We start from the raw sequence: 27,599 nt of genomic DNA, 5'->3' as shown, positions 1-27,599 counted from the left end.
ATTCAGCCTAGCTTGAGTATGCTATTTTGTGCACAGCTTTTGCTGTGTAGACATACTCTGAAATACAGTCAATCAGGATTTATCCATGTTGCTTCTGCACAAACAGCAGCTTCTCATATTTTGCTTTGGACTTAACTGCTCCAGTAGCAGTTTATTTGAAGATGAAGAGGAGCTGGGGAGGGGGATCGTATCTATGTATTATACAAAATTAAAACTAAGCAAATTTTGAACTCTGGAAATATAATTCATTTTTTAGAGCATTGATCATTGCATAAACTACTAAAGCAAACTTTGCTCTCCCTCTTATGGAATTACAGTCTCATAATTTCATATTGTTTGTTCAGTACTGGTCATAGTCCAATCTGCTCTGAGAATTGTTGCAATGTAATGCCGTGGAAAACAAAGAAAGGGAAACATGATTTGTAATTTTGTTCTTTCATGGGTAAATTCAAGGTTAATTAGCTTAGTGCCATGGCAAATTAGCACTAATATATGAAGCTGTAAAGATTTACACAACAGTCTTGAAGCATCATTAATATATTAGATGACTTCCACAGTTCTATATACAATAATTAACTGCAGAGCGAAATCTTGTAAGCTTTATGGAAAAAATTGACCTTTTTTTATATATATAGACCTGTCGCCGATATTTTTTTAGAATGAAAAATAGTTACAATTCAAATAAATTCCTGTCTAAAGGTATTTCTTGATAAATGAAATTCAGAGTTCATTGTGAAATATCATAAACTATATAATTATGAATTTTGATATTTCTGTTATTAAAAGAAATTGTGGCCAAATTTTATAATTTTGTGCACATATTAATTTGCATGGCCAATAACCTAAATAGTACATATTATTGTGATGGTAATGCATGAAATTCTGAAATGTTGGCCCTGTGTTTATAACATTGTTACAGACCTAATTGCACACTTTATGTAATAGAAAAGTTTACATTTTTGATAAGTCCTTTCTCACTGACTTCATTTGATTTCTTTGATTATAGATATAGTATTAGCTAATTGTCCTTGGTCAGAATGCCAGATGTAAGAGCTAGCAAGGAAATGAAATATCATCCACTGTGAAGATGCAGAAAAGACTTTATCAGACATAAAGAACAGATAGCAAGATAGAATGTGAGAATCCTTTTCTCAGTGTCAGAAAACACTAGTTATCAAAACTGAATTGTAGCATAATTACTCCGTGCCACTAAAGTGTATTGTAACTAATACTAGAAGAGAGAAATGCTACTGAGGTAAGGAAACTATCAGTGTAGATTTTCTGTTTGCTAACATTTGAAGAATTAAGTATAGCAGAAAAATAGAGGATGGGTGTGACAAATGGGGTTAGGTAATTTCTTGCACCAGTACTTTTGCTGTGCATTTGAGGTGAAGTTCTGGCCCCACTGAAGTCAGTGGCAGTTTTACCATTGACTTAAGCGGAGCTAGACTTTAATCAACTGCATCTGCCTTTGAGTCTATTAAATATCTAAGACAATTTAAATATTGTAACTAGTAGCTAGTAAACAAAAGCTTTTATATTTATAATGTTATTTAACTTAGACTGATTCAAACTAGATTATTACTTTAACAAACATTCTGTATGGTTGCATATAATCCAATTTTAAAAGAGTGGGATAGTAAATGGAAAACAATAAAATAATCTACAATGTTGGAAGAGGCTCATAAGGAAAGGAACAAATTAAATAGCAGATTATTCTATAGCATGCAGTGCACATTTTGTTGTTAAATTTTGAGTACAACAGAGGATGCCAACTTCATACATTTTCATGTGCTTGTCTTCTGACTTTCTTGACCAAATAGAAGAACAACCACAATTGCATTTTGTATTGAAAGTGACTCCCCTAAATGTAGTGTAATTTCTGCATGTTTCAAATGTTTAATATACAGCATGTGTATGTAGGAGAGCTACATAGCTCAAAGTATTGCAAATGGGATGCAGGGCCTGATCCAGTGCTCATTGATTTCAGTGACTAGAGGGTCCTGCCCTAGAGGTTATCAGCTCAGTTCAGCACAGGGGTGGGGAGGGGTATTGCCAGTGGCTGTTTGGTGATCTATATGAATTGCGTGGAGTCCAGTTCCTTGTGAACAGGCATCCACATCACATATCACCAACATAATTGTCAAACTTAGAACAAGGATTGAAGGGTCAGGTCTAAAGTAGTCCTTGGAAGTCCCTCCAGGTCATAGTTAAGACTCATTCATGGGGTAGTGTGGGAAAACTTGACTAGAATTCCCTGTGCTGGTCCCATTTTTTGTGGATCAGTTGGGGACATCAGTCTCCAGGACTCAGTTGCCAGCACTTTTCTCATGAACACTAAATTCATTTATGGAAATTAAACCTAATACAGTGTGTAAGAGAGAAATCTGCTTCACTACAAAAGTGGTATGGATTTTTCCCTTTCTTACTCTTTCAGCAATGGCTATTTAAAAGCTGCATCTTGGGTACATAAATTGGGCTGTAAACAATCCCCATATGTTTAATATAGAAATTTCCAGTATAAAATGAAAAAAATACTTGAATATTTCCCCTCTTTTGTTAATGTTTTTGTGCTTTCCTGCTGTAGCTAAGTAGCTTGAAATGTCTGTAGATTGCTTTAAGCTTATCAATTTGATTTTTAATACATTTTTCCCTCTTTTATTTATTATCTTTTTCTTTCTTTTTGGCCTTCCTAAATCTCTCTATAGATGAATGAAATGCTTAAGAAGGTACAACATATGTGATTTTTAAATTAATCAACAGATATTGCTGTTTACTGGTTAGGATTCATTTTGTCCTTGCTCTGCAACTTTTTCCATTACCTTTAATGGCAGCAGTTCTTCATCTGTGTTTGAGCATATATGTACTATATGTAGCATGCAAACTCTTTTATGCTGACGTATCTTAGATTGGTGGTATCATTTAATTAATATTTTGCAAGAAATTACTATTTTATATTTAAAAATTGAAACTATAAGCATCACTACCCAAATTCCATATTGTGGTCACCATTTTTGGGTGAGAAGGATCATCATGAGAGGTGACTTCCTTATTGGCTTGGATAGCTTGTTACTGAGCAGTGCATGGCAATCCCAACTCAGGGAGGCTTGGGGAACAGGATAACACAATGAAGGGGTTGTTTTAAAACCATGCATTATTTTGAGTTAAAGGCCTGAATACTCAGGAACATTCAGGTGCCTTAAAAAAATATAAAATATTTATACACACGTTAAGGTCCTTTACGCTACCAGAGTGGTTTAAAGTGGCCTTAGTTAAAAAAAAATCAGAAAATAACCATAAAATTGTATGTACCTAGGACAAACCTACAAAATCAACAATATTCATTTATAGATGAAGGGTAGAATTTTTTTAAAATACCTAAGTGACTTAAAATCACATGTTCCATTGACTTTCAATTTGGGCTTTTGAAAACCACACCTAAGATCTTTAACTGCTAGGCAAACCTGAACTAGAAGTATAACTTCCTTTTATAAATATGTCTTATTCCATTTTTTGTATCATTTTTCAGCACTGCACAGTGGTTTAGCCATGTAACTCCCATTAATGTCAGTGGGAGTTGTGCATCATAAACCTGACAGACATTTTGAGAACTTACCCTGATTGTTGTATTAATGTAGTTATTGTTTTGTGACTATAAATAAGACTCAGTTCCTGAAGTGTCTGATCATAGTTATGCACTGTTGAATGACTGGGTGATATGTGTCCATTCCAACAGTCCTTACTAAGGCAAAACTTTCACAGAACTTTCAATACCTGAGTAAAGACTGTACAATCATGCTTATTATGTACAACATATATGTGCGTGTGCGTATGTGGGAGTGCATATATAAATGTAAATACAAAAAGGCTGATTCTCCACTACCTTACAACTAAATTTACACCTGTGTAAAGAGAATGGTAAGTTTTTGAAATGATGATAGACCAGAATTTTACATCCACTTTGCATTCACTTTTTGTAGGTGTAAAATAACTGCACAGGTTACAAGGTAGTGGAGAATTACGTCCAAATTATGCTCTAAACTGTATTTTTATAAAAGTTGTACTATCTTTTGAAGTTTGATACCCAAGAAGATGAGAAGTTGCTCCAAGCAGCAGAGAAGTATCAGGCTGAATGTGCATTGAAGTTTCCAAGCCGCCAATGCCTGACAACTGTAGTTGACATAAATGGGAAAACAGTTTTTATTACCAGATATATCAAACCTCTGAACCCACCACAGGATCTCCTTAATGGTCATCCTAATAATTCTCAGGCAGCAGCAGTAAGTATTTTATTTAGAAAAGACAATTCAATTCACAAGACATAAACTTAAGACTCTGTGTCTGCGCCTATGTGTGCATGTTATTTTTTATGTTTGTACAAAAACTTAGATTGCAAGGGAGGAAATCTCTGGATACAAAGTAAAGAAATATTGAATATTCAGGGTACAAAGTAAATGAATGATAACATGCTGAACAACATCCGTTAGAAAAGGACAAAATAAAAACCTATGGTATTTCAAAATCTGGCAGATGTAAATTTGCCTGTAAATAAGTACTATAAGAATTAAATATGTTTAAAAGACAAAGAACAAAAGAACATGGAAGAGAAACAAATAAAGAGAGACCAATAAAGCACCACCTTTAACAAACATACTGTGTAAGAAAGTTGTAATACAAATATTAGGTATATAGCTCAGGTGAATTAGGATGTGCAGTTAAACAATGGCAATTCTGCAATGAATAGGAAACTAAGTCATAGCAGGCAGCAGGGGCATGGATGAAAAAATTAAACAAATATTGTCAAAAGGGGGAAATAAGTAACAGAAATATAAACCTACCGTTGGTGTAAGGTGCTGATTTGGCATAGTCATTAAACATGTGCATAACATTAAGAATGTCGTATGGAAGTCATTGCTTGATTGTGGCCTAAGGGAAGGTCTGAGAGTTCTCAAATCATTTTCAGCATAAACAAAAAACGGTTGCCAATTTGCAAACTAAAGGTGAAACTTTCATCTCTTGAGTTTTTAACCTTTCCATAATCTGTATATTTCAAATTTTCTTAATCCCAGGTGCCCAGTTATATTTAATATACAGACTTTTAAAAAGTCTGTAACCATCCTATATTAACAAGACATAATAATGGAATGGTTATATCAAACCCTATGTTTCAAGGCATGTTATAAGCCATACTGTTCAAAACAAGATAATTCAGAGTAAAAACTATCACTTTACTTTTAAATCGATCTTGAAATCAGTGTAGGATTTGGGGTGGTACCAAATATATTTCAGTTAAAAAATTTTGAGTTAAAACAGTGTTAAAAGCCTTAAAATAAAGACAGATATATCCTGAATTAAATTAGGGCTTTCCACGAACTTTGCATTTTCTGTTAATCATGAAAGTGAGCCAAATGCCTTGCTGCTTAATTTTTTTAAGCTCTGTGGCAATATATATCAAGCATCTTAAGGCTTTTTCTTCCCTAGGAAAAAGATGTACTTTTCACATGTGTTAAAAACACTGATTTCCTATTGTGGACATGGCCTAAGACTTGAATCTCATCCAAAGCTTAGACATGGTCTAATAGTGGAACTTGGGAGAACAATTTTCAAAATTGTTGCTCTCAGTATTAGAAACCTTGAATTGGTGAATGAGTATGTAACAGCAACCATTCATACGAATGGCAAAAGAGGAATGTAACAGCAAAATAAAAAACAGCTATTAGATCTCTATGTAATTGTAAATATAGCTCATGCCTCAGAATAATTAATTTGTCAGTATATCTAATTATCTATAAATATTAGAAATAAATGTTCAGTAGCTTATCAAAAAAATTATTAGATAAACTTAAATGTACATTTTACTTTAAAGAAACAAAAATCTGTGCATATGGTTTATGGTTCGTTCTGATCTGACTCCCAGTCAAAAAAAGTCAGCTCAGGCCTTTACAAAAGTCCCAAAAAGGGACCTGTTCCTGCTGAAGTGAAGTCAATGGGTATTTTACCCTTGACTTGAGTGGGAGCAGCAGTAAGTTTCAAATCTAGTTAGGACTAATAAAAATAATACCTTTCTCATCCCACATAGTAAATGAGAATGTGACTATGCTCTTTTCTTTATTTTTGTTTGTAGGAGTTGGTGGCTCGATATGTTTCTTTGATTCCTTTCTTGCCAGATAGTGTGTCATTTGCTGGAATTTGTGACTTATGGAGTACATCTGATGTAAGTAAAGGCCAGAATTTCTTGTTCCTCTTCTGTTGAGAGTTATTTTTCTTTCTAGTTATTTACATTTTCAATATTGTCAATGATTTCAGAGAATGAAATGATTCTTTGTCAAAGATCTAAGAAAGTGTTTTAAAAAATCACTTGTCCTGAAATAATTTGTACAGATCAGCCAAAATGTTTCTTACCTTGGTAGGCTGTAAACTATTGGACCTAAGAACACCATAAGCAGTTCCCATTTCTGCATTCAGGAGGAATTAAAAAGTGCCCACTGAAATTAAGGAAAGAAAATATCACAGTTGGGGGTGGGGAAACATGATAAAGTCCAGTATTTTCTCCACTTAACTCAGCTGGACCATCATAATTCTTCTTAGTGTGGAAAAGGGCACCGCCTGTAATGTCAGGTGCACTCTCATATTCAACCAGCCTCTCATACTTTGTTAGGAGAGAAAACAATGGCAGAATTACAAATATTAACTTTTCTTAAGGTTTTGTGAGACAATTTCAATTTTACCTAATCAATATTTTACAATAGGCAGGACCAAGTATACCTTGATCTCCAGGATAGCTTTTTGTAGGTTTTAAAGAATAGGTTAGACAGTGATAGGGATTCCACAACCTCTCTTGGAAGTGTATTCCAGTACTTACCTATACTTACAGGTAGAAAGATTTTTCCTAATATCTAACCTAGATTTTGCGTGCTGCAGATTAAGTCTACCTTCAGTAGACATGAAGAATAATTGATGACCATTCTGTTTATAACAGCCCCTTAACATATTTGAAGACTTATCAGGTCCAGTCCCCTCGGTCTTCTTTTTTCAAGACTAAACATACCCAGTTTTTTTAACCTTTCCTCATAGGTCAGGTATTCTAATCATTTTTGTAGCCCTCTTCTGAACTCTCTCCAGTTTATCCACATCTTTCTTAAAGTGTGGTGCCCAAAGCTGGGGCCTCACCAGTGCCAAGTAGAGCAGGACAATTACCTCCCGTGTCTTACATACAACACTTGTGTTAATATATCCCCAGAATGATATTAGCCTCTTCTGCAACTGCATCACGTTCTTGGCTCATATTCAATTTGTGATTCACCATAACCCCCAGATCCTTTTCAGCCATACTACTACCTAGCTAGTTATTCCCCATTTTGTAGTTTACCATTTGATTTAGTGTAGTACTCGTTTTATCTGACTACTGTCTGGTTTTCCACACTGCCCTCCTTCCAATTCAGTCCTAAATTTAGTAGCCAACATTCTTATGAAGTCCACGAGTTAGAGATTAATTCTTTTGCCATTTGAGTGTTGGGATACTTAACACTGTTTTTGGAAGAACTGAGTAAAATATATGTATTTTGCTGAACCTCATGATGTAGACCAGGGATGGCCAACCTGAGCCTAAGAAGGAGCCAGAATTTACCAATGTACATTGCCAAAGAACTCCACAGTAATACATCAGCAGCCCCCCCCATCAGCTTCCCCACCCCAGCTCCTAGCACCTCCCACCCACCGGCAGCCCCACCAATCAGTGTCTCCCCCTCCCTCCCTGCACCTCCTGATCAACTGTTTCGCGGCATGCAGGAGGTTCCGGGGGGGAGAAGGGAGGAGCGAGAGCACGACAGGCTCAGGGGAAGGGGGCAGGAAGGGGTGGAGTGGGGGCAGGGCCTGTGGCAGAGCCAGGGGTTGAGCAGTGAGCACCCCCCCACACACACTGGAAATTTGGCACCTGTAGCTCCAGCCCCGGAGTCGGTGCCTATATAAGGAGCCACATATTAACTTCTGAAGAGCCGCATGTGGCTCCAGAGCCACAGGTTGGCCACCCCTGAAGTAGACTTTCTGAAGGTACATGGCAACTTTGAAATGTAAAATGTTCCAATGCCAGCTTGTAATTAAAATTATTTTTTAATTATAGTTCACACTTGAGTAGTGCTCAACTATAGTTATAATACATATATACACACACACACACATACAAACACACATTTCAAACTTTCACATTGTGGTATAAAGCAAAGGTCAGTTTTCCTTGAAATAACATGAAAATTACTGAGGAAGATTAGGTCTGTCACAGTTGAAAATGGCTTGCTCATTCTAAATCATTCATTGGTTTATGGACTCAGAATTCTCCAGGAAATGTGTTATGTTTGCGTTATCGTTGCATGCTGTCTGTGTATGAATTTAGCTAACAGATGCACATAGACCATTCCCTACGGGCTACACATCTGAGGAACTGCAAGCCTCAAAGCCAGAATAATTTACGTTCAATATGTTTATTAGATTATAACAGAGGACTCAGGTTTTTTTATACAAATACCCTTTTTTTTTTTAAACCAAACTTTACTTCCATTGGGCATTCGCCATCACAAGCAGACATACATGGATCTGGAGGGTGATCGAATTCCTGTGGATCATAGGTTAGCCATGCAGTATATTGATAGCATCTCAAAACATTTTCTAGAAATCTGCAATGTGACTCAGTAGACAGAATTTGACTCTGATGGTGAAATTCTCTAATCTACTCTGCAGATCTCCACTGCATATTCTTCACTTATTCTGCATATGAAACAATGGTGATCTGAGTGGAGAATTTTGGCTGCAGTGTATTAGGAAAGATTCTTAAATGTTTCAGTTAGGAACAGAATTATTAACTATATCCCAATTTATTTGTAAATAGTAAAATTTGTTTGTTTCTCAATCAGCAATTTCTTGATCTTCTGGCTGGTGATGAGGAGGAGCATGCTGTGCTTTTATGTAATTACTTTCTTGCTATGGGCAAAAAAGCCTGGCTGATAATTGGAAATGCTATTCCTGAGGTAAGATAGTAGGTTTTGTTTGATTTGAATGTGAATATAATATCCAAAAGCTTACATAAATAGAGCATAAACAAGTAAAAAATGATTATGTTCCAAGAAATGGATTGAATTTTCTTTTGCAGAAATGATTTTAAAGTAATGATGGTGTGGGTTTAAAAATTGGTGCCACTGGAACCCTGTTCTGGTATCAAGCATTCTACGATCTTATTTTTCCATTAGTTAAGTATAAATCTTATAGATCCCCACTCCTGGATCCATACTTCCGTGTGTGAGTAGTGGGAACTATTCTCCATTGTCCTTATTCACCATTGTCGTCCACCTGTAAATCCTCTTGGAAGTCACTTTGCACGGGTATACATGTCTCCACCAGGTAAAAGGCACTGGAGATTCAGGGCCTCTAATTCTTAAAGCAGTTAAATTCTTTAAGCAGCATGGGTCATGTTTGTCCCACTGAAGTGTTCAGATTTCTAAGCAACCAGCACTACTACCGGGTTTCAAGGCCAATGGCCAAACTGTCTATAACTGTCCTAGAGGGCCTGAAGGAAGATTACAGGCATTCTCCCCTCAGACTGATTAGCATAGAACATGGGTCCTCAACATAAGCAGAGCTACAAAACTGAGTTTGGGGAAATCCATTCCCAGAATTTCACTCCTTTAGTTTGTTCTCAAGTATAGCAGTATTAGGAAGAGATTCTAGTACTCAGAATCCAATTCATCTTGTCAAAACTTGATGATGACAGCCCCAACAGGACATTCAGCCCATGTTACCAGGGAAAGGGCTGAAACCCAGAAAGTCCAGGTAGGGTACATGGGTCATCAGGAAGGTGGGGCAACTAGCTGTGTATGGATTGCTGTTGGGATAAACAAAAGAGATATTTAAGGCATCTCTGTGTGTGAGAGAGAGGTGGGTGCTGGAAAGGTAAAGGAGAGGGGTATCTGGGGCAGCTGTCTATGGATGTGAGTGCATGCCAGGGGATGGGGGTTTGTGGCAAAGCAGAGGGATGCCTGGTATTGGTAAGGCAAGTGCCTTCGTCCTGCCTTGCCTTGCTCTTTGTCTTGTTGATGCTGTCAGCACTTCCCCATTCTTGCTGACTGTTAATCTGGCTGGGATCCAGCAGAAGCAGGGAGTAGTAAAAGAGAACGTAAAGAGGCCACCCAGTAGTGCTTGGTGGGGCTGTAGAGTTATTGCAGAGAAGCCCCTTTAGCTCTGCTGGAATGCATGCAATTCCAGCAGGGCTCTGGGAAGCTATGGGGCTGCCAAATGTGCATCATGCAATATGCAGCACAGCTGCCCTGCTAATTAGTCTTTCATACAGACCTACTTTTTATGTACTAGAGAAACATTTTTTTCAAATAACTTATAAAAAGATGCTTACTGATCCTTACTTGAAGCTGCCTCTGTAACAGAGACTATGAGCAGAGTCTCTCAGTTAAAATTAATACCAAAACTTCCCTGATCATTTACCGTGTTGTGCCCAGGGTATTGTAGGGTTCCCCAAGAAAGTTGGTGACTTTATATGCTGGAGTACACATGCTATAATGCTTTGTTTGAGCCTCAGGTCTGCACTTCCTTGTGTATTTGTGTAAGACTGATTCAAATCGGGCCCAAATTGGTACTTACCAAAAAACATTACTCCTTTGAAGACTGATTAGTACCCTATGTGGCATCAGTTGGTTGGGCTCAGACCAGTTCCTAGGGAATTAATAAAACTCCTGCTGACAGTCTCAGCAAGGAGGCTAGGAATTTGAGTGAATGTGGAGACTTAACTAGTTTCTCAGTCTCAGACATCCAGCACAAGGATCAGGCCCACTGACTGGGCAGTGTGGAGTATGCCATGATTGTTCTGTGGCTAAACAGAGAACTTCAGTTTGTTATGCTCTCAATATGACAACTTTAATCAGCACTACATTTACTTGAAAATGTAGAGGAAAATGTCTTCTTTATTTTAGTTTTTAAAGTGCTGGGGTGGAAGGGTTATTTGTGCAATCCTGATTTAAGCCAAAGGAAAACTGCACACCACTTTAGCGGTTTAGAGTTATTTGAACATTGGTTATGGCGGTTGAATTGGATGAGTTGGCTGTTTGAAGAAAACTACTCCAACCAGCTAGAGAAAAATAGTTCAATTGCACAATTTGTCTGTGGCTTCAATAATAAAGTGGTACTGGCCTTTCAAATAAAATACAATACATTACATATTATCTTCGCAGAACTTTTAAAAAATGTTTTTCAATCTTTTTCTTCCTAGGGGACAACTGCATATGTATTAACTTGGGAGCAAAATCAGTATGTGATTTGGAATCCCAGTAGTGGACGTTGTTATGGACAGTTTGATACTTTCTGTCCATTGCAAAATGTGGGCTGTTTGATTAGCTTCGATAATGTAAGTGTTTCCATCTTCTCTCTCTCTCTCACACCCTCTTGCACACACAGAAAATGGTGCTTACTTTTGTCATCCTCTCCCTTAACCTCTTGTTTCCTAGTGGATCAGGAGTTCCTGTATCAGTGCCAATACACTTTTTATTAGTGGGTCATGTTATCAAATAGTGATTTATACCATTCTTGAATTATGTTTCCAGCAACTTAAAAAGTTCTGCTTTAACTGTTGTATAAAACAGATTTTTACTATAGTTTAAACAGATCGTCAATTATAAAATACTTATATAAATATAGCATACACAAGCAAAAAAACCCAACCAACTAAAAACTGTGCATTGTAGGATTTAATTTACCTACTCTTGCTTAATGTATTTGCTTCACTTTGTGACAAACAGCAGGAAGAGCAGCATGTGGTAGAGGCAAATCAGCATGCTCTGCGAAGCGAAATTGTGACTTGTAAACTACTCAATTTTCAAATATGTTAACAAAATAATGGATAACAGAGAACAGAATAACAATTTGGAGGACTTTCAGAAAGCCTTTGACAAAGTCCATCATGAGAGGCTTTTGAGAAGACTAGTCATGAGGTGAAAGATAAGTAGTGTGATAAATTGGAAATTGGCTGAGACATTGACAAAGAGTAGAATTCGTCAATTTTCACCATTGCAAAAAGTTAACAGTGGGCCCCCATGGTTCCATATAGGAATAATGTTTAATATAGTTATTGATTTTTTTACAGTGTGAACAGTGAGGTGGCAAAATTGGCAGATGACATAAAATTAGGGCTGTCAATTAATCATGGTTAACTCACGCGATTAACTAAAAAAAATCATTGGGATTTAATTAAAAAAATTACTCACACTGTTAATAGAATACCAGTAGAAATTTTATTAAATATTTTGGTTTTTCTGTATTTTCATATATATTGTATTCTGTAATTGAAATCAAAGTGTACATTATATTTTATTATAAATATTTGCACTATAAAAATGATAAACAAAAGAAATAGTATTTTTTCAATTCACCTCATGCAAGTACTGTAGTGCAATCTCTTTGTCATGAAAGTGCAACTTACAAATACAGATTTTTTTTTGTTCCATAACTGCACTCAAAAACAAAACATTGTAAAACTTCAGAGCCTACAAGTCCACTCCGTTCTAATTCTTGTTCAGCCAATCGCTAAGACAAACAAATTTGTTTACATTCTTATTTACAACGTCATCAGAAAATGAGAAGAGGCATTTGCATGGCACTTTTGTAGCTGGCATTGCAAGGTATTTATATGCCAATTATGCTAAACATTCGTATGCCCCTTCATGCTTCGGCCACCATTCCAGAGGACATGCTTCCATGCTGATGACGCTCATTAAAAAAATAGTGCTTTAATAAAATTTGTGACTGAACTCTTTGGGAGAGAACTGTATGTCCCCTGCTCTGTTTTACCCACATTCTGCCATATATTTCATGTTATAGTAGTCTCGGATGATCACCCAGCACATGTTGTTCATTTTAAGAACATTTTCACTGCAGATTTAACAAAAGGCAAAGAAGGTACCAATGTGAGATTTCTAAAGATAGCTACAGCACTCGACCCAAGGTTTAAGAATCTGAAGTGCCTTCCAAAATCTGAGAGGTGTGGAGCGTGCTTCAGAAGTCTTAAAAAAGCAACACTCGATACAGAAACTACAGAATCCAAACCACCAAAAAAGAAAAACAAACTTCTGCTAGTGGCATCTGACTCAGATGATGAAAATGAACATGCGTCAACTGCTTTGAATTATTATCAAGCAGAACCTGTCATCAGCATGGATATGTGTCCCCTGGAATGGTGGTTGAAGCATGTAGGGACATATGACTCTTTAGCGCATTTGGCACGTAAATATCTTGCGATGCCGGCTACAACAGTGCCATGAGAATGCCTATTCTCACCTTCAGGTGACATTGTAAACAAGAAGCAGGAAGCATTATCTCCTGAAAATGTAAACAAATTTATGTGTCTGAGCGATTGGCTGAATAAGAAGTAGGACTGAGTGGACTTGCAGGGTCTAAAATTTTACATTGTTTTATTTTTGAATGCAGCTATTTTTTGTACATAATTCTACATTTGTAAGTTCAACTTTCATGATAAAGGGATTGCAACACAGTACTTGTATTAGGTGAATTGAAAAATATTATTTTTTTATTTTTTACAGTGCAAATACTTGTAATCAAAAATAAATATAAGGTGAGCACTGTACACTTTGTATTCTGTGTTGTAATTGAAATCAATATATTTGAAAATGTAGAAAACATCCAAAAATATTTAAATAAATGGTATTCTGTTATTAACAGTGCAATTAATCGCGTGATTAAACACAATTAATTTTTTTAATCACTTGACAGCCCTACACAGAATGATTTAGGTTAGTCGAGACTAGTGAAAACTGAGGAACTTCAGAAAGACCTAACATAGGGAAGTGATTGTGCAGCACCTTAGCAGATTAAATTCAGTGTTGACAAATTTAAGGTAATGCACACTGGAAGGAATAACTGGAACTGTTCCTACATGGTGTTGGGCATTGTCATGAACAGCTCAGTGAGAACCTCTGCTCAATGTGCAACAATGGTCAAACAACAAATAAAATACTAGGATAGATAAGGATTGCGATAGAAAATTATATTGAAAAATAAAATGCCATTATATAAATGGATAGTCTAACTAGAAGCAGATGCTCATTTACCTTTTCTGATAATATAAAAACATGGGGATGGTCAATGAAATTGAAAAGGAACAAATTTAAAACTGTTAAAAGGAAATAGTTGTTTTATACAGCATATAATTAACTTGTGGAATATATTGCTACAGTACATCACTGATTCTAAGACTGGATAATCTTTTCTGAATCAACACCCACAGCTATAGTAGCTATGATAAAAAAATTATATAAATCTTCCTGCTTAAAAAACCCAGGGATATAAGCCAGACACTAAGTGATGGGCTTCATTTATAGACAGATTATTCTGCAATTTTCCATTATAGGGCTTCTTTCACCTACACTGACGTGTCTAGTGTTGGACATAATGGAGAGCAGATACTGGATTAGATGAAATACTGATCTGATTCAGTCTGGCAATTCATATGTTCCTAGGTTTAAAAAGTCCCTATAATATTGCTTCTGCACATGATACTTAAAACATCATTAAAGTGCAAAATCTAAAACACACACATGCAGACAGTCCAAAACATAACAAACTTGTATAAGAATATCTGGAAAATGTATCAGAAAAGTCAGCTGTTTGAAGTTTTGTGTATTATATCATATGGTCTCTTCATTTTTAACCTTTTAAAATTTAAAAACAAAGGGTGAATGAGAAAATTTAAGGTTCTAAATCATTTATATCATAATGAAAAGGCATCCCAATGATACCTTTCTGATAGTTACATCTTGCATTGAAAGCCATGTATTTCATGTTAAACATTTGTGATTTTTGTTAACTATGTAGCCTTAATCAGCTGTAATAGATTGCAGTTACATGCAGTACATTCAGATATCATATCATACATACATATCAGATTCTTTATAAAGAGACTTGAGGTGAGATTGAATATACAGAAAGGCTCTTGTTTCGTGTGAATTTATATGGGTAACTCCTACTGTAGCTCTGGAATATAGCGATGACCTGTGTTTTACCTTTGCATTGAAAAGATGTGATACATATTGTATTACTGTTGCTGTTAACCAGGTTCTTCTCTTTTAGATCTGGTTTAATATCCAACAATATGATTCCCCAGTAAGGATAAATTTTGACATCAGCAAACCCAAATTATGGAAATCTTTCTTTTCACAAAGCTTACCATACCCCGGTCTCTCCAGTGTTCAGGTATTATTGTACCTACTTAAGATTCATTTTATAGTTTAAAACAATTACTAGAATATTTTAAGGGATGGAAGGTGTGACATGAAATCTTCATTCACTATATGCAGTTTTTCTCTCATTTAGAGTGTAAGTCTTTATCTAATAAGGGTAAACTACTTATTGTTATCATTGTTATTATTATTGTTATGTTAGTTCAGCAGGCCAACTACACCTCTGTAAGAATTAGGTCTTTACAGACTTACTCCTGGGTGAATTTTGGGCCATTTTGCACACATAGAATTCATGTCCCCTGCAGATTTCTTTGCTTCCTTGCACAAAAATGACTCCTGACAGGGAAACAAAGAGAAACTGCAAAAGTGGTCATGTGCCCCTCCCCAGCAATGTGGGTGCGTAGTTTCGGGCACCTGGAGCAGCTGCCATAGAGGTAAATCACTGTGGGATGGGGACACTCTGGCCTGTGGCACTTACCCTGTGCCAGGCTTAGCTGCTAGTGCCAGCTGGATTGGGGCAGAGGAGGATGCAAGGAACAGCCAGAACTGGAGCAGAATCAGACCCACTCCCAGAAACCTGCACACACACACCCAGCTTCGTGCCCCCATTGCTCCTAGCCATGGGGGGGAGGGGTCACTGTATGGGGAGTCCAACTCCCATGCAGCTGGATCCCCCCATACCCAGACCCCCTGATGAACCCAGAACCCTGTCACCGAGCCCCCTGCACCCATTCTGCCAAGCCTCACCCACTACATCTGGACCCCCACCCTGGCACCTAGACCATCCCCCAATCATCCCCCCACACTTGAACCCCCACCATAATGAGCTCCCCAGCACTTGCCCATCCCACTGAACCCCAACCAGCTGCACCCAGACCCCACCCCACCACTCCCCAGCACCCAGACCCACCCCCCACTGACTCCCTCCGCACTCAGACTCTCCCCCCGTTGAGCCCCCCTAAAGAGTCCCATTCTCCCTGCACCTGGAACCCCCCCACCCAACAAGCCTGCACATCCAGATCTTCGCCGCACCCAAATTGCCCCACACTGAACCCTCTCACCCCACACCTGAGTGGGGACCAGGGCTGGGGATGCCTGTGAGACTTTGTCTCTCTTGCTTGCTATGTTGGTGCAACTGGCCCAGAGGAGCAGGACCCCCAGGGTGTTTCTGGGGCAGGCCTGGCCCTTGCACCGTGTCATGGTCAGGTGCAGCCTCACCACTGAGTCCATGTCCAGGGGAGGATGGCTGGTGCTCTCCCACCGCTCTGCAGCCAGTGGCTTGTGCTCCCTACTGCCATGCTGGAGCCTCCGCATTTATATATTGACACACAAAATATGCAGAATTTTTAAAAATTCTGTGCACAATATTTTATATTTTGGTGCAGAATTCCCTCAGGAGTCTACAGGACAATATATCAAGTGACAGTATTTTATAACTGATCTAGTTTCATTCAGAATGGATGAATCTCTCTTGTCCTGAAAACACCCACATAAGGTGTGAAGCCAAATATGATTTGTGATATTTCTCTGTTAGCTGAGTCGCAAGTGAAATCCAAATAATATAGCCTCTGAAATCTAAGGAAAATGCCAAATTTGTCTTTAAAATGTGAACAGGCCACGTCCGACCCCAAGCGTGCACTCTTTATCTAATCAAGCATACAAACATCCATGGTTGACACCTACTGTTAGAAGGGACAGAATAACGTTGTGTACAAAATTCTAACTTCCAAATGTTGTTTTTCAGTAATTCATTTTTCTGTCGTCATGTAGTACATTGTGAAACACTATGGGCCTAATTTTGATCTCATTCACGCCCTTGTTAATCAGGAATAACTGGTGTGAACCCACATGAGAGGAGAATGTGGTCCTGTGTTTTCATCTTTGATAACAAGAAGTCTTATATTCCAAGTGATGTTTAATCAATTCTTTTTTTTTATTAGCCTGAAGAATTAATTTACCAGCATATAGACAAGGCTGCTGCTTTAGAACTGCAGGGCAGGTAACTTTGCCTCTATAAATGTCTCTGTAACTCCACTAAACACTATGAGCAGCAGCAGCAGCTCCACAGTCTGATTCACCACCAAAGAATGGAACATTCAGTGACCTTTCTCATCCAGTCTAGAGTGTAAGGAGCTGGAATTGGAAAAGTGTAACTACTTCTCGGGCACTCCATCAAGCATGCTCAGAGTGGCTTTTTGATCCCTTTAGCCAGGAGTGGGCTCTCCCTTCACTGTATCTATGTATTGTAAGAATAAGAATTAAAAGTTCAAGTGCCACACGGAGATCTTAAAAATCAGTCCTCCAGCATGTGATTTTTGGAGGGTTTCCTGTAAATCAGAACACTGTGGCATTACTACTGTTGTGTTTATCTTTGAACTGCCTTGGGAACAGTGGAGAACTTACTACCCCAGTGCTTTCTACAACCTGGGTAGCGTGTCTAGAAAAATAAGGTTGAGTTCTGTTTTCTGAGTGAGTCATCCAAAATTGTGAAGCCAGAATCACACCTTGAACAGTCAACCAGTAAGGTAATTATAACAAGTAGCTATATTTTACTGCAGGATCGAAAAGATACTGAAAGAGAAGATTATGGAGTGGAGGCCAAGACATCTAACTCGTTGGAACAGATACTGTACCTCCGCGCTCCGTCATTTCCTGCCTCTCCTGGAACAGTTCCAAGGAAAAGCTGTAGAAGATGACCACCAGGCAGAACTGCAAAAACAGCTGGGAGATTACAGGGTACTATAATGAACGCCCATGTAGAGCTTGTGTAATGAAACTAGTAGATGTTCCTCACAGTCTAATATTACATTAGTAAATCAAATCCCTGATGTTTAATTAACAGAGAGTCACCTAGTATCCAAAGAATTGTCATATGGTGCTAGGCCTTTGGTACAAGACCAGCCAATAGTAAATGCTTTAGAAGGCAGCAAAAAAAGCCCAACCAACCTAACCAGCCCTAATGAACTTAGGCAATTCTGTTCTCCTAGAGCTGAAGTTGAGATTCCTTCCACTGCTCTGGAAAATTTATATTTATTCAAGTTTGAAATGGTTTTGAGTGATTATTAGCCAGGCTTTGGGGGGCCCTTTGTTTTGTTTTGCTGATGGGGAATTTTGCCCAAACAGCTTCCTCAGACTGCTCCAAAGCAGTTTCTCACTAAACTTTTGATAATTTTTTTAACCAAGCACATAACTCATAATAGCCCCTAATAGGCTAACAGTTTTCCTACAACAGCCAATAACAATTCATTATTCTTATTAGCAAAGCGTTTCTCGTCATAACAATAATAAAATGTCAGAGGCATCTAAACCTAAAGTTGGCTGTCCAAACCGTCCTTCCATTTTGATAGCAGAACTGCAAGCATGCAGCTGCATGGTCTTGCCTCTCAGGGTCCTAAACACTATTTGTAGGTATGTGATGTTTGGTTTTCAAATGGCAGTGGCTGAACATACAAGATGGCTGACTGCAGCACTGTCAGCTTCTCGGTTACAATGACAGAATCATAGAATCATAGAATCTCAGGGTTGGAAGGGACCTCAGGAGGTCATCTAGTCCAACCCCCTGCTCAAAGCAGGACCAACCCCAACTAAATCATCCCAGCCAGGGCTTTGTCAAGCCTGACCTTAAAAACCTCTAAGGAAGGAGATTCCACCACCTCCCTAGGTAACCCATTCCAGTTCTTCACCACCCTACTAGTGAAAAAGTTTTTCCTAATGTCCAACCTAAACCTCCCCCTCTGCAACTTGGGACCATTACTCCTTGTTCTGTCATCTTCTACCACTGAGAACAGTCTAGATCCATCCTCTTTGGAACCCCCTTTCAGTTAGTCGAAAGCAGCTATCAAATCCCCCCTCATTCTTCTCTTCTGCAGGCTAAACAATCCCAGTTCCCTCAGCCTCTCCTCATAAGTCATGTGATCCAGCCCCCTCATCATTTTTGTTGCCCTTCGCTGGACTCTCTCCAATTTATCCACATCCTTCTTGTAGTGTGGGGCCCAAAACTGGACACAGTACTCCAAATGAGGCCTCACCAGTGCTGAATAGAGGGGAATGATCACATCCCTCGATCTGCTGGAAGTGCCCCTTCTTATACAACCCAAAATGCCATTAGCCTTCTTGGCAACAAGGGCACACTGTTTCGTCCACCGTCCTTTTCTGCAGAACTGCTGCCCAGCCATTCGGTCCCTAGTCTGTAGCAGTGCATGGGATTCTTCCGTCCTAAGTGCAGGACTCTGCACTTGTCCTTGTTGAACCTCCTCATATTTCTTTTGGCCCAATCCTCTAATTTGTCTAGGTGTGACTCTACCCCAGCATGCACCCCTCCAAGCTCCAACCTCTGAGAGCTCTGACAAAGGAACTTCTGTACAATACCAGCAAGTGGGTACAAGTGCTGCAGAGACAGCATTCCCACCCTCTCAGCTCAGGATCACCGTACCCACGTGCACTCTGCACTAGCAGCTGTGGGGGGGGAGAAATCATCTGGCACCGACATCTTGTAAATTCAAATGCATGATAACCAGTTGACAAATCATTTCATTTGAAAGGTTTATGAGAATAACCAGTGCTGGTTCAGGGTTCCTGTTAGTGCGGGGCTCTGTTGGTTGCCAATATGCACTATTGCTTTTATTGCTTTCAATCATATTGTACCATATTCAGTTGGCAGCTATTGAGGTGGCATATTGAATTAGAAATTGACCCTGCAGTTGTTGTACAGTTTGGGGATGCTGTAGCTGGAGTGCGGGGCAGCAGCAGCAAAGTAGTAGGGCTCAGGGACAAGCCATCACCACTAACTGATTGGTTCTCTAGAAGACAGCAGGTGCAGATGGGTGGCCACAGTAGAGAGGCCGTGGGCCGGTCTTGGAGTAGGGCCAAAGGGCTGACAGGAATTAAACATCCATTGAGGAAGCGGTGCATTGCTTAAATATAGTTTGAAGTTGGAGAGGGGGCATTAATTTTAATGTGAAGTAGGCAGGTTATTCAGCATGTAATAATCTCACCTCAGTCCAGTAATAAGTGCTCTTAAAAGAAGAGCTGAACTTGCATCCACTGTGAAATTACAGGTAGTAGCCATAATTGCTGTAGCTTTTTTTACGTTCTCTACCTGGTGTAAAGCTCTTTATAGTCTGATTCTATACCTCAAGTAATGAGAGAGAAACAGTCATTTCTCACTATCGCTAATGATTTTTTTCCTTAAATTCCTCAGGTTTCTGGATTTCCTATTCATATGCCATTTTCTGAAGTGAAACCTTTAATAGAAGCTGTGCATAGTACTGGAGTCCATACCATCGATGTTTCAAATGCAGAATTTGCTCTAGCAGTGTACGTCCATGCTTATCCCAAAAATGTTCTCTCTGTGTGGATTTACATTGCTTCACTTGTTCGTAACAGATAAAAGTTTAGACTGGAATAAAGGCACTCAATGAGACAGCAACTCCCTGTCAGAGAAACGCTTTGGTGTAAAAAAACATTGCCTCCAATTGTACATAAGGGAATTGTTTGGAGTATTGTTCACACCCCCTAACAGTGAAGATGAAAAAGCGTAGTAGTATTCTGGATATTGCCTTTGTAGAGATTCTGAGGCACTTTTCAGTCCTTGGCTTTTTGCCTACATAAGAGATTATGTGCATGCTGGCTTTTGCCTCTGTATACTATGAAACACTATGTATGGAGCAGAGCCATTCTCCAGCTTGTACATAGTTGGGAGGGTAGAAATGCCAGTAGACACTGGCAGCCTATACCCGCTAAGCCTCCCAGCACTGGTACTTTCCGAGCTGCTGTTAGGGTGGGAGATTTCCCCCCAAAATGTTAATTGTAGACATAGCTTCATCCCTCCCTCCCATCCAGGCTTGGGTAAAACACCTAAAGGAGGAACTCTGCCTACCCACTTTCAGCTGACACCAACCTGTATGCATCCTATGTTGATGGTTCCGAAACTCTGTCCAGCTCCAAAACATCTGTTAGTCTATAAGGTGCCACAGGACTCTTTGCTGCTTTTACAGATCCAGACTAACACGGCTACTTCTCTGATACTTGTCCAGTGAAATTACTTCAGTCAAGAGACTGTGACAAAGTGGAGTTTTATTCATCTTGTGATGTTACATGTGAGTCTAGGGTGACAAGATGTCCCGATTTTATAGGGACAGTCCCTATTTTGGGGTCTTTTTCTTATATAGGCTCCGATTACCCCCCACCCCCATCCTGATTTTTCACACTTGCTGTCTGGTCACCCTATGTGTCTTACTGTCATATACTAATATTGTGTGTGCCTCAGTTTTCCTGTGTACTGTACCAATATTTCGGTGGTGGGAATTCGGTGTGTGATTTTTGCTGAGGCCCTCAGGGCAGGTGAGGCTGCCCAGCTATGGCAGTGCCCTTTGTAACCTGAGACCTGGGAGGGGTTGCGACCAGGTGACACCTTTTTGCCTGGGAAGCAGGACAAAGAGGAAGAGGAGGAGCAACTGATGTGTCAGAGGTCAGCTCACTAGAAGTTGGGCCACCTGGAAGAGGAGGAGTCCAGACTGTCTGGCTCAGGACTTCCCAAGATGGACTTGGCTAAAAGTCACTGATTGCTGTGATAGCAAGCTCTGTTCTATGCTGTGTTCCTGTCAACTAATAAACCTTCTGTTCTACATGCTGGCTGAAAGTCATTGCTGACTGCAGGAGTTGGAGTGCAGGGCCCTCTGGCTTCTCCAGGAGCCCCACCCGAGACACGCTGTGGGAAGCACATGGGAGGAAGGGAATGCTGAATGCTCTGAGGTCAGACCCAGGAAGGTCGAAGATGTGTAAGCGTCTTGCCCTGGTGACAATATGATCAGAGAGAGGAGGCATGCTACACCACAGTCCTGACTGGCTTTGTATGGAGTAGTTCCAGAGCATTGGCTCCATGACAACTGGTGGCAACGGTGGGATGAGCTGCACCCCATGGACAAAGCATTCTGCAGTAAGTGACTGGGGAGCAGTAAAACAAAGAGGGATTAGTGAGAGACAGGCATGCTGGTGGCTCAGAGAAGTGTGGTTCCAGGGGATGGAGGAGCCTACGGCTTAATCCTGAGAGAGAATGGACTCCTGGAAAGGGCTGTCGCACTGAAGGGGTTCTCCCAGGGACAGTGGGGAGCTGCGAGAGCATCACCCTGTGAGTCCCTGGCAACTTGAGAGCTGCAAAAGGATGGCTTATAACCATCTCCTTAAGAACACTAGAGCTGTGCTGAGGGAGAGGGCTGTGAACTGGAAGATTCACCAAGACACAACTAATTGCTAGGTTGGAGAATGATCGCTCTAAGGAGCTGGTTCCTGACCCAGCTGGGGCCATGAGAGAGGCTGGGAGCAGCCAGGCAGCCTCAGGGATCACCCCAGCCACCAACCCAACCAGGGCCGCTGGGAGGCGCTGAAAGCAGCCAGGCGATCCCAGCACCCATGTACCCGCTGAGCAGGGGTAGGTTCCCTGTTGGTGGAGCTGAGACGGTTAGAGTTGGAAATGGAACTGAAAGAGCTGGAGGACCATGAGAAGGAACCGGAGGACCGTGAGAGATAGAGGCAGCCTGAATTGGTGATGGCGGAGCTGAGAAGCAGAGAGACCCCTACCATGATGCATGGGGATGGGCCCAGGGTAGCTAAGCCCCCAGGGAACTCTGATCTAAAAGTGCTGCCTCAGTTTAAGGAAGGCGGATGATATAGATGCCTTCCTCACTGCCTTTGAGAAGGCCTGCAATGTGGACCAGGTTGACCCTGCAGACAGGCTTCGGCATCTCACCCCATTACTGGGTCCCAAGGCCATAGGGATGGGGTGGAAGCAGGAGACTATGAACTGTTCAAACAAGCCCTGCTATTCAAGTTTGAGCTGACCCCTGAGGCGTACAGGAAAAGGTTCTGGAGTATGCGAAGACCCAGGGGATGACCTTCTGGAACTGGCCACCCTGATGGGGGAATATACCCAAGTGGGTGACTGGGGCCAGGGCCCAGACCAAGGAGGATGTGATTGAACTGGTAGGGCTGGAGTGACTATATGAACTTTGTCCCCCGACCTGAGGATGTGGCTGGTGGACAAGCAGTCGAAGGACCTGCGCCACATCGGGTTGCTGCTATGGAATGGAATCCCAGGGTGATAGGCCCACATCAGTACAGAGGGGGAATCACCAAGGGGCTCCCCAGAAAGAGGACTTGACTAAATCCTTCCTGAGAAGCACAGCCAATACCAGAGCTAACCAACTGTCTCCAGAGGACTAATGGGACATGAGGTGTAATTAATGTGGGCAGAAGAGCCACAGATGGACCTGGTGCCAAAAGCTCAGGGACAGGATGAGCAAACCAAGCCCTCAAAGGGTTAACTGGGCAGGAGCCCAGCCAGAGCAGGGGCTGGTTCCCCAGGCAGGAGGGGCTGGAAGTTTAGCACTGGCCCAAGAGTGAGGCGTCTCCCCAGCCAGCTCCTCAGGGAGGCTTGATGCTCTGGATTCAAAGTTTTCAATTTACAGGGTCGGTGCAGGATGGCCCCTGAGGAGCAAGTGCGTCCTTTCCCTGCACGTGGCTGGGAAGTAGGTCACTGGGTATTGGGACATGGGCACTCAGGTAGTACTGGCCTGGCCCTAGGGGGGTGACCCCAGACCAGGTGGTCCCAATACCTACCTGAGCCTGATGGATGTAGGCAGGTCCCTATTTAAGGTATTTGTGGTGAGGGTATGTCTGAAATGGGGGAGGGTGGCAAAGATATGGGGGTGCACCAGCAGTCACCAGCTGAGGTGCTGATGGCGGGTGACCTAACAGATTGGTCAGGTGCCCCCCCCCCAGAAGCCCCTAGTCATTATCCGTAGCCAGAGCCAGTGGGGCAATCTGCCCTGACACTGGGGAGGGTATCCCACAGGAGCTGCGCAGCCCTACCCTGGCAGGATGGGAGCCACCAGGGACAGGACGTGGTGGGGCTGCGGCCTCGGGCCCAGCTAGTGACAGAGAGCTGGTCCCCATCCCTTCCCCAGCCGCTGAATTCCAGGTCAAGCTGCAGCAGGCTCCCTCCTTAGAGAAGCTGAGGGAACTTATTAATTGCAGCAAGCCACTGGGGGAAGGCTGCTGGGAAAGATTCCGCTGGAAGAAGGGATTCCTGTACCGGGAATGGGCTCCCCCAGGGGAAGTGGAACAGCAGGGGATCAGGAGCCAGCTTGTAGGGCACCTAGAAGTACCCCCCCCCAGGCTACTGTATCTGGCCCATGATGTCCCACTCTTGGGACACCAGGGAATCCAGCGCACCAGGCAGAGGCTGCTACAGAACTTTTACTGGCCTGGAGGCTTTGATGCTGCCCAGCAGTACTGCAGGTCCTGCACCCCCTGCCAGAGGTGGCTAAGACCCAGGACAACAGGCAAGCACCTTTGAGGCTGCCTATCATAGAGGAGCTTTTTCAGAAGGTGGCTGTGGACACAGTGGGGCGTTCAGCAAGGCGACTTGGATGGAGGAAAAAAAAACATTCTGGCGGTGGTAGATTTTTGCTACTCGCTAGCCAGAGGCAGACACTGTGGCAGATGTGCTGCTGACCATTTTCAGCGGAGTGGGGTTCGGTCCTTACAGAGCACGGTTCCCAGTTCATGTCAACCCTGCTCCAGTACTTGTGGGAGAAGGGTGGGGGGGTCTAACACACCTGGGCTTTGGCATCCTCAGTATAGTGGGCTGGGGGAGCGATTCAATGGGACTCTGAAGATGATGAAGACTTTTATAAGCCAGCACCTGCAGGCTTGGGCTAAGTATTTACCCCACTTGATGTTCGTGTACCGGGCAGTGCCCCAGGAATCTATAGGGTTCTCACCTTATGAGTTGCTGTATGGGAGAGTGAGGGACCCTTGGACTTGATGAGAGATGAATGGGAGAGGAAGGCCTCGCCCCCGCCCCGATGGAGAATCAGTGGTGGAGTATGTACTGATTTTCCGGGAAAAGCTTGCTGACCTCATGGGCTTGACCAGGGCCTAAGGGAAGGAGAAGGTCTGGCACAACCACTCCATGCATGCCCACGCCTATGCCACTGGGGACCTGGTGATGGTTCTCATTCCCATTATAAAGAACAAACTGCCTGGGCTGGGCCCTTTAAGGTTATCCTTAAATGAATTAGGTGCATTATGTGCACCTATTGTCAAACAGGGCTCTCAGCCACCATGTGTACCATGTCAACATGTTGAAGCCTTACATTGACAGGGAGAATTTGGTACTGACCAGTGGGAGGCATAGGAAGATGATCCCTTTGTGGATCTATTCCCTGAGACAGGGGCTGGCCCATCCCTGGAATCAATTCCCCTCTCTCACCAGCTAGCCCTTACCCAGCAGGCAGAGATCAGAAAGGTGCTGCGTTCCTACCAACAGCTGTTCGCCAACTGGCCTGAGATCAACCACCTGGCTGTCCTGGGTGGAGATAATAGCTCACCCTCCTGTAAGATGCTCAGCATTCTGGGTCATAGGGAAAACAGCCCAGAACCAAGCGGTCAAGGACATGCTGGCTTTAGGGGCTCCTGCAGCCCTTGGGCCTCTTCCAAGGTGTTGGATTCCCCAAGGATGGGTCAATCTGGTTTTGTGTGGACTACCGCAAGCTTAATGCCATCACCAAGTTTGATACAAACCTCATGCCTAGGCCTGATAAGCCCTTAGACAGATTGGGGAGGGGGGAGGCCTTATCATCTCACTACTAGGGACTCTCACCCACCATTACTAGCAAGTGACTTTGGATCCAGGTGCCAGGCTGAAATCTGCTTTTATCACCCCACTGGAGCGATGAGAGGCCTTGGTTCTACCTTTCGGCTTAAGGGGGGGTATCTGCACCCTCCCAGCGCATGGTGTACCAGTTACTCAAGGGGATGGAGAATTTTGCCCTGATGTATATTGCTATGTGTTTTTAGCCAGATGTGTCCCAGGTTAAAAAAGTGCTGGACCAGCTCCAGGAGGCAGGACTGACCATAAAAGCTAGCAAGTACAAGGTAGGGATGGTAGAGGTATCATACCCAAGCCACATGGAGAGCAGCTCCCTGAAACCAGAGCCAGCCAAGGTGGAGGTTATCAGAGATTGGCCTGCTCCCCCACTTAAAACAGGTCCAGGCCTTTACTGGGAGGGCAGGGCACTACCAGAGGATCATGCCCCACTTGAGCTCCATATACTAATACCATGTCTACCTCAGTTTCCACGTACTGCACCAGTATTTCAGTAGTAGGAAGTGAGGATTGCTCAGGCTCTTGGGGCAGGTGAGGCTGCCCAGCAATCTGCACCTATACTCTGGGAGTGCCCTTTATAACCCGAGACCCAGGCGGGGGCTGTGACCAGGTGACACCTTTTGCCCAGGAAGCAGGATAAAGACAAGGAGGAACAACAGGTGTGGCAGAGGCAGTCTGCTTGAGGGACTGGAACAGAAGTCCAGGCCATCTAGCCCAGGCTTCCAGAAAGTCACTGATAGAAATCAGTGACTCAGCCAAGTCCAAGATAGCAAGCTCTGTTCTATGCTGTGTTCCTGTCAACTAATAAACCTTCTGTTCTACATGTTAGCTGAGAGTCACTGATGCCCACAGGAATTGGGGTGCAGAGCCCTCTGGCTTCAGCAGGAGCCCCACCCAGGGGGATGCACAGCATGAAGCAAAGGGGAGGGGGATGGTGAGTGCACCGAGGTAAAACCCAGGAAGGTCAAAGCTGTGTAAGCTTCTTGCCCTGCTGATAATATGCTCAGAGAGAGGAGGCCTGCTACACCACAGTCCTGACTGGCTTTGTATGGGGTAGTTTCACAACCTTGACCCAGTGACTCTGTGACAGAGACTAGTGAACATTCTGGACTTACATTTCTTCTTACAGTACCCTGACTGCATTGACTTAATTGTATTAGTTCGTGAAAGAATCAGACCCTCTTGGCACCTGAAGAACTGTCTCAAGCTAGAAAAGAGCCAACATGTTTGTCCTTTTAGTAGGTGTTTTGTATACAAAAGCTACAGCTAAGCACAGAATTATGGTATCTTTTTCACAAAAATGGCAACTGAAGAAAGATTTCTGCTGTAACCTTATGACAAGCACCTATTTCAGGAGTGATCTATATATTAATTTGTATGGATGATAGTTCTTTTCTATGTAGATGTTGCTTTTTTTTATTTCTGTGTCTTTTCTAGCATTGTGTTTCATAATAAAAACTAATTGAGAAGTATCTTTGTACAAACATTCCTAGCTCTTTAAGTCACTTCACCGTGAGCAAAGATGAAGTCTTCAGCTGTCATTGCACACAAGAAATAAAAATCATGATTACAAAGTTAGGGCGGTTACAAAAAAACAACTTGAATCTCATTTTGCCATCTCCACTCCTACAGGGGTTTTTTAATGCCAACATCATCATTACAAAATGAGGGTTACTTACCTGTTA

General features: G+C 41.9%; 1 protein-coding gene across 4 annotated transcripts in view; it reads left to right on the top strand.

Moving 5' to 3' along the window:
* CC2D2A (coiled-coil and C2 domain containing 2A) overlaps positions 1 to 27,386 on the top strand; it is a 147,722-nt gene extending 120,336 nt beyond the window's left edge. For 2 of the 4 annotated variants that reach the window (XM_039541049.1, XM_039541048.1), the window contains exons 30-37: positions 4,077 to 4,280; positions 6,125 to 6,214; positions 8,907 to 9,020; positions 11,267 to 11,401; positions 15,136 to 15,258; positions 17,186 to 17,244; positions 17,804 to 17,981; positions 20,446 to 27,386. In XM_039541049.1, coding sequence (XP_039396983.1) covers positions 4,077 to 4,280; positions 6,125 to 6,214; positions 8,907 to 9,020; positions 11,267 to 11,401; positions 15,136 to 15,258; positions 17,186 to 17,244; positions 17,804 to 17,981; positions 20,446 to 20,634 — 1,092 coding nt within the window. In that variant the 3' untranslated portion in view covers positions 20,635 to 27,386. Of the gene's footprint in view, positions 1 to 1,006; positions 1,256 to 4,076; positions 4,281 to 6,124; positions 6,215 to 8,906; positions 9,021 to 11,266; positions 11,402 to 15,135; positions 15,259 to 17,185; positions 17,245 to 17,803; positions 17,982 to 20,445 lie in introns of those variants that run through there. The other 2 variants (XR_005599228.1, XR_005599229.1) reach the window with 2 other exon arrangements.
* The last annotated feature ends 213 nt before the right edge of the window (positions 27,387 to 27,599 follow it).

This window comes from Mauremys reevesii, linkage group 5 (genome assembly GCF_016161935.1).
Source record: "Mauremys reevesii isolate NIE-2019 linkage group 5, ASM1616193v1, whole genome shotgun sequence".
NCBI lineage: Eukaryota > Metazoa > Chordata > Testudines > Geoemydidae > Mauremys > Mauremys reevesii.
This window is presented reverse-complemented; position numbering and strand designations above follow the sequence as displayed.